General features: G+C 50.5%; 1 protein-coding gene across 1 annotated transcript in view; it reads left to right on the top strand.

The window, feature by feature from the left end:
• MINDY4 (MINDY lysine 48 deubiquitinase 4) overlaps positions 1 to 7213 on the top strand; it is a 57723-nt gene extending 50510 nt beyond the window's left edge. Inside the window, exon 9 of the mRNA XM_006025922.2 lies at positions 6727 to 7213. Coding sequence (XP_006025984.2) covers positions 6727 to 6775 — 49 coding nt within the window. The 3' untranslated portion in view covers positions 6776 to 7213. The remainder of the gene's footprint in view (positions 1 to 6726) is intronic.
• Positions 7214 to 7858: the final 645 nt, after the last annotated feature.

Here is a 7858-nt window from a genome sequence, read left to right as displayed (position 1 = left end):
GGGGGGGGGGGTGGCCACAGGGTGGGGTGTGGGGAGCAGCCCTGAGGTGTGGCATGGGGCATGCAGGGGGTGTGGCGCAGGGCATGCTGTGGGGAGCGCCCGCTGGCTGTGCCTGCATGGCACAGGAAGCAGCCCCAGGGTGTGGCGCAGGGTGTGCGGGTGGCATGGTGTGCAACGACAGGGAGAGGCGTGGGGAGCAGCCATGCTGCAGGGAACGCCTGTCGGCTGCAGCCACGTGGCACGGGCAGCAGCCCCAGGGTGAGGCACAGGGCTCGAGGGGTATGGCACAGGGCATGCAGGGGGGCATGGTGCAGAGAGCGCCCGATGGTTGTGCCTCAGTGGCACAGAGAGCGGCCCCAGGGTGTGGCGCAGGACGCGTGGGGGGTGTGGTGTGTGACCGCGGGGAGTGGTGTGGGGCGCAGCCATGGTGCAGGATTGCGGGGAATGCCTGCCAGCCATGTGCCACAGGCAGTGGCCCTGAAGTGTGGTGTGGGGTGCGTGGGGTGGGATATGGTGTGGGGAGTGGCCCTGGCATGTGGCACAAGGTGTGCGGGGGGGCATGGTGCACGTTTGCGCGGGGAGGGGTGCGTGGCCGCAGGGTGTGGTGTGGGTAGTGGCCCTGGGGTGTGGCACGGGGTGTGAAGTCATGTGTGGCATGGGGCATGATGTAGGGAGCACCCGATGACTGGGCCTGCGTGGCATGGGGACCTGCCACATGGTGTGATGCAGGGTGTGTGGGGGGTGTGGTGTGCAACCACAGGGAGTGGCATAGGGATCAGCCACAGTTCAGGGGCACAGGGAATGCCTGCCAGCCATGTAGCATGCCTAGTGGCACAGGGTGGGGCGCAGGGCATGGTGCAGGGAGCGCCCACTGGCTGTGCCTGCATGGTGTGGAGAGTGGCTCCGGCATGTGGCATAAGGCGTGTAGGGGGGGATGGAGCATGGCTGCTTGGGGGGTCGCGTGTTGCCACAGGGCGTGGCGCAGGGAGTGGCTCTGGGGTGTGACACGGCATGCGGGGGTGTGTGCCATGTGGCTGCACAGGGGGCTGGCATGTGGTTGTGGGGTGTGGTGTGGGCAGTGGCAAGGGTGGGGGGAGCACCTGTAGGCTGCAGCTGCCTGGCATGACCCTGTCCCCTGCACCTGCTTCCTGCACAGCACCCTGCTGCTGCATGGTAAGCGCCCCCTACCACACCCTTCTTGCGTGCCCTGCATGCCTTATGGCCACAGCCGCCCAACACTTCCTGCGCGAGAGAGCGTGCACCATGGGAGAAGGAGTGACGCGCAGCCACATGGTGCCATGCGGGGAGCAGGTGCAGGGGCACGCCCCACCCGCAGCTGTGTGTTGCAGCCAGTCGGTGCTACCCACCCCAGCCCCCGCCCCCCATGTGCCCATGTGCCAGCCTGTAGGGGGCAGCCTGCACTGCCTGCAGGGGGGCGTGACTTGTGGGCATGCAGGGGGAGCAAACGTGGTGGGCGCACCCTGTCCTGCAGCTGTGTGCTGCAGCCGGCGGGCACCACCCATGCCTGTTCCCCACGCAGCACCCTGTGGCCTCCTTGCCACTACCCCCCAGCGTGCCACGACTCCTCACCCATGCCGCATGCCACGCCCCCACCCCAGGCAGGGAGCACACCCTGGCCCCGACTGCCTCTGCCTCTTCCTCTATGTCTGTCTGTCCTTAGGCTCTGAGCCACACATGCGCAGTTGGCCCGAAGCATTATGGACAGACAGACACATAGGTGGAAGTGCCATGGCTTTTATTATATGAGAATATAATACAATTTATACAACTAGCAGAATAGAAGTCATGATAAAGGTGGGTAAGCACTCACATAGATTACTTAGAGACACTAGAAAATCTCCATCACTGGAAATGTTTGTGCAGGTTAGACAGCATCAGTCTGGGATGGTTTAGACAAGTCTGATCCTGCCTTGGGTAGAGGCCTGGACTAGATGACCTCCTGAAGTCTTCTAGCCCTGTTTATCTATGATTTTAATGATGCTCAGTAGAAGCTTTTCCCATGTAACATTTATTTCCCTATGATTCTGAGTTTCTGAAACATTCTTCTTTTTAAACCAGACATTTCTATGGGTAGTATCACTCATGAGTGATACCAGCCATATATGTAATCGCAAAACACAGGATTTTGAAAGAAAGTCTTAATTAGAAAAGTGGGACAGAGTCTGCATAGTAGACAGCGTTTTTGATATGCCAGGTCAATTTTAGGCTGGATCCCATTCTCAAATCTATACCCATCTCCTGTTATGAGGGTCAGAATTTCAAGCACATATCTGAAGGGCAGATACCAGGACTTAATAGGAGGGAGACATGGATTTGCAGCTATTGAAAAAGCTCTAAATTACATTGAATTTAATGGGAATATTTCCAGTGACATCAATGGGAAGTGAATCGGACATTACACGTACAACAAAATGGATGCAGATGTGTCTGCTCCACAGCAGAGCCTGGAAAGTCTACTAACCAAATATCTCTGAAACAAAATGCTTTCAGGCCTCATTGAGGAAGTGTGCAGCACTTGTTAAACCAACAAGCCAAATCATTTGAGATTCGTTTGTAATCTTTTCCCCCCTCCTCGTTTTTTCTTTTAATAGCAAGCAAACTAGGAGGTTAACTGGCAAACACTGTTAATTCAAGGCTCACGTTGCACTCAGAAATTTAGAAAAGACAACTTTAACACAGATGCATTGCACATATCAAATGCATCGCATTCCTGTGTCCCGGCTAAACCGAATCTTAACATGCCATGGTTTAGTTATAAAACCGAATCATAACTAACCATGGTTTAGTTATAAAAACTTATGTCCAAAAACCACAGTTGTTAGCAACTTACAGCAAGCAAAGTTGCCATTAAAATCTCTTTTTTTCTGGATTTATTTTTTGGTGATGGTCACATTGTAACATAGCTATATGGAGTGTTTTCCCCATCCCCTTCTTCATTTGTTTAGCTGCTTTAATTTTTAGAGGAGGAAAATAAAAATAATGACCCGTCATTATCTTTCGTTGGGGTCAGTTCTCAGGGTAGAGGGTTGTCTCCCTTAATCCATCTGTCTAGATTAGCTCTGGCTGGCAACTGTAGACTGCTAGCAGTATATCACAGAATCACAGGGCGTCTATGCATGCACTCTAGGGTGGGGAAATGCTTTAATTAGAGCGACTCTGAGAGCTGCTCTAATTAAAGTGCCTGCAGCATCACGTGGTGCAGCCTGGTGGCGGAAATGCTTGAACCAAAGCTCATTCAATGAGCTGTAATTCAAGTGCCCCGCCACCATTTTGAAGCACGAGGATCCTGAATAGACAGGATGTGGAGGCTGCTGGAGTGTATTAATTAGCATACTCCAGCAGACTCGATTAAGTGAGTCTGCTCCAATGCATGCTAATTAGCACATGTTGGAGCAGATGTCCAGCACATGTATAGGTGCATCACGGAGAAGTGGGGCTGGATGGGACCTGCAGAGATCATCTAGTCCACCCTCCTCCCTGAGGCAGGATCATCCCTATCCACACCATTGTCAGCAATCACTGTTGGAATAGCAAGTTCGGAAGAGGCTATGGTTTCTTTCCTTCCCTCCTTATTTGATAGCGCTTCGTTACAATTATGACAAATCAGAAAGGAAACGTGGAAAATAAATGCTGCGTGTTTGTATGTGTAATTGGATTCCATGAGCTAAACAGGTTACAGGGACCAGAGGTGATTATAAAGCAGTTTTGCAGCTTGAGAAAGAGGGGGAAATATTTTATGTTAGACAGAGAAGGGAAATACTTAAAAAATAACTTTTATTAAAAAAAAAAAAAAAGCATTAGTCTGCATTGATCCCTAGTGCCACAAGATTTCGTACCAGAAGAAAATGGTAACTCTTCCCCATCTCGTTTTTCAGAACTGAGAACATGTCAAAGACTGGGATTTTGAAGAGAGCTCTTTTGATCCCTTTCTTTCCCACTACTGTATTTTATAAATAGTCCTCTTCCCGCAGTGTCTGAGCACCTTCCAGTAATGCAGCAAACACCGCGGCCAACATCTGCCACGCATTTGTTCTGTTGCCCTCTTCCCAGGGAAAGAACTGTGCGTGTCCGACGGAGTGTTTTGTTATTTGGGACATTTTTATGACAGAGGGGGGAGTGTTTGGTAGAGGTTTTATGGGAAGGGAAGTTATGTGCATGCTGCTACTTAATTTGGAAAAGTCATTGTCAAAGTAGTGTGCCTTGCACTTGAGGCAGAAAGCGAGCACTTCAGAGAATTAAGGGGAACCAAACGCCTGCCGGCGTTGTTTCCATCTGCGCCGCCCAACCAAAGAGTAGACAGCAAATGCATGCTCTTCTGTTGTTGCTTCCAGCGCAAGACGGCTGTGCAAGCCGTCGGAGGCTGACCAAACGATGTCTGGAATGTGCGTCCCTGGGTTGTTTTGGAGATGCCGTGCAAATGACTCTTATCCCAGTTGTCCTCTTACATCACAGCGCCCGTCCTCAGATGTTTTCCTTCTCCGCTGGCGGAAATAGCATCTGCTAGCTCTGCCGCAAGCAACGACACTTTGATCCTGCTTTAGCATCTAAATGCAGCAATATATTTTATTAACTCCTTAGCTCCTCCCTTCCTCTGTGGTTTCTGGGTTTTGTGGTAACACAACGCAGCTGTGTTCTTCAGACAACCTCCACGGAGACAATGGCTCTCGTGCCACGCAGGGACCACACAGGAAGTGCTGTTCCTCCCATACGTCATGCACCTAAAAAACACAGCCAAACCTTTATGAAAGTTATTCTAGACCAGGGCTGGGCAAAATGGCAGATCCGTCTGGTGGACAGAGTCCATTTCCCAGCAGCCCCTGCCCATGTCACTGCGGCTGATTTCCATGCAGACCCCAGCAGCAGCGGTGCTGTGACAGTGTGGGGCTAGGGTTTCCACGAAGACCGGCCCCAGTAACGCTGGTAGGGCATGCGGCTGGGCCAGGAGGAGCTCCTCAGCCGGGGTTGGGATCCTACAGTGATGATCTGCTGCCTGCACGCCCCTGCCTGGGACATGCAGGCAGAGGGTTGCGGCTCTGCCCTGGTTCTGGACCGCAACATCCCTGCCCCGGAGCAGCTCCCTGCCCAGCTGCGTGCCCTGCCAGTGCTGCTGGGGTCAGTCTCCATGGAAACCCTGGCCCCGTGCTGTCATGGCACTGCCGCTGCTGGAAACTAACCACAGCGACACGGGCAGGGGCTGCTGGGAAATGGAGTCCACCACAAGCCCAGTGCAGCTCATGGCCCACCCCTGTTCTAGATGGAGGGCCAGAGCCAAATCATTTTCATAGGTGCCTCTAACAAAAGCATTGATTTATGTTGGTCCAGAGCATTCACAAAGAGTCGTCCAGCCATGAGCGTGCAAAAAAGTGCTGTCCGACTAGCTGACGCAGAATATGTTATAAAAATAAAGTAAAACTAGACATACATTGGCGTTAGCGGAGTCAACAGAAAATAACTCAAGCTTCACACGTGCAGATTCAGCACGTCGTATATCTCTCGGTTGCAGAGCCTGAACATTAGTTTGTCACTGAGGTTCCCCATACAGTTAATGGAGATATTTATTTGCTCCAAAAGGGTGATTCAGAGAGCCCTTGTGCTGAGCAGGTGGGTGCTAGGGCACGCCGATAGGTAACATTAGGAACAGGGGTTGAGCCCAGACTCCTGCTCTCCGCAGAACTGAATGGCCTGAATCAGGACTGCAGCCGTAGTTAGCTGCAGCAAAAGGGGCACCCGATAACTCACACCAAAAAACAGCTCAGTCCAGGGCGAAGTGCAGCACCCACAGCAACATCTCCCTCCTGAATGTAGCAGTTGTGGTGGTGCCCACCTTTTGCACGGGAGCCTAAAGGTTAGAGCACTCGTCCAGGAAGTGGAGGACCAGTAACTCATCTGGAGAGGACTCAAATCCACATCTTCTGCTTTCCAGGAGTGGCCATACCACCAAGCTGTAGCAAAGGCGGCATGGATTGCAATTACTCCTCCTCCTATGGAAGCTGGGAAGTCAAGGCTGCAAGAGCCACGGAGCTAAAAGGAGAACAAGCTGGATGTACAAGTCCTGGCTTCTAATCCCAGGGGCTGGACGTGTTTCTGATTTTTTAACCAATAACTGCCTAATGGAAATTGCAAGGAATGGGAACCCAGGGAGTGCCCTCATCACTGGGTTCCTGAGTCCTGCTCTTTAGCACCCTCTGCTCTGCTCTTTTCTTCTGGCTTTGATCAGCGTTGCAGTCCTCGCTACTGAGAGACGCAGCTTGCATATCCTGCAATCCAAAGATTTGGAGGGTTTTTTTTTTCTCTTTGAGATTGTCTTGACATCTTAAGATAAAAGCCATTTTCATGGTAGTGTGACAAACGTCTTAGCAGATAGAGTGATGTCAGCAGCAATTATGGCATTGCAGTATTTCAGCTGATAACTGCATATACATTGGTGTGCTTTATTTCCTGCAGCGGGGTTGATAGACACAGGGTCAAAAATGCAAATCGGCTACTCACAGTAAAGGAATATATGGGGTAACTAGCAACCTGTAAGAGGTTAGAGTATAGTGGTTGGTTAGAGTTAATCTTTATAGGTCTCACAAAGACGGTAACGACCAAAATGTACCTGATCACCCCAAAGACGCCCGCCCTAGACTCTCCCAGGGATTTTTCTGGTCCTCTCTCCAATGGCAGATGTATGCACTAACACAAAATGATCTCTTTTACCCCCAGGTGGAAGGGAGCCGTTATCGACTGGAATGGTGCTGAGCCCATCTTATGACCGAGCTGACCCTGGACTGCAAGCACAGCGCGTTCCTGTTCCCACCAGTAAGGGAGAGAGGGCAGGAGGCCTGCCCAGTTATACAATTTACAGCGCGACAGAATGACAGGCTGCGTGCCGGCCGGCGGGAAGAAAATCCCAGCGTGCTTCAGATCGGCCGTCCACAGCATAAACACCATCAACACGCGTTCTTTGCCACTGCCTTGTATGTACAATGCCTGAAAGCAGGAGCCACCACTGCCAAATCGTGCGTTAGGAAACAATCAATAAAACTGTCATCATCTGCTCGAGCTCTGCTTCTGGATCTCTTCTGTATCCTGCAATTGTTTCTACCGATGCAATGAAAGAAGCGGCGGCCGCATTTTTTTTTTGGATATTGCCTTTGCCCTTCCTCTCCCCCACTGTCCTGAACCCAGAAAGCCAAGCCATAAAGGTGCAGCACTGCTCAAGGGATACATTAACATCTCTCACTCATTTTCATTGATCACGTTTTCCAGTGCATACATCATCAATAGTATAGGGAGGGGGTAGTAAGACAGTCCACACAAAGATTTCATACTGGTATAAGTGTCAGTAAGGGGTGTGATTTTTGTTAACCGATATCATTATACCAATATAACTCCTAGTTTGGGTGCAGTCCTGATAATATGAAGGTGATCTACAGTGATCTAGTTTATTTTCTTTCCGATATGGGAATAACCTGTGGCAGTATACTTTTACTTCTAAGTATACTAATAGAGGACAGTGGTGCACCTTCACAGTTGTAAGAAAACAGAACTATAGTATCTGGCTTTTAAGAGAGACACATCTGTGATAGGTGATACTTCTTACAGATAAATAAAATGCACATGCTTAAATGTTATATTCTGGCGATCTAGCCAGAGGCTATCAAAACCACAGCTCAGATTTCAAGAGGAACCACTTTGAGAGACATATTTATAGCTAAAACTTGCAGAACTGGATCAGATTGGTCAAAGGACGATTCGAGCAGATCAAAGTAACAATGGTATTTGGCAACAGGAAAGTGGTTTTCGTTATCAAATTTATCACTATCTCTTTGGGAGCAAATATCAAAAAGGACAT

This window comes from Alligator sinensis, unplaced genomic scaffold, assembly GCF_000455745.1.
Source record: "Alligator sinensis unplaced genomic scaffold, ASM45574v1 scaffold531_1, whole genome shotgun sequence".
Classification (NCBI taxonomy): Eukaryota; Metazoa; Chordata; order Crocodylia; family Alligatoridae; genus Alligator; species Alligator sinensis.
Note: the sequence above shows the minus strand (reverse complement) of the source record. Positions and strands in the feature narration are given on the sequence as shown.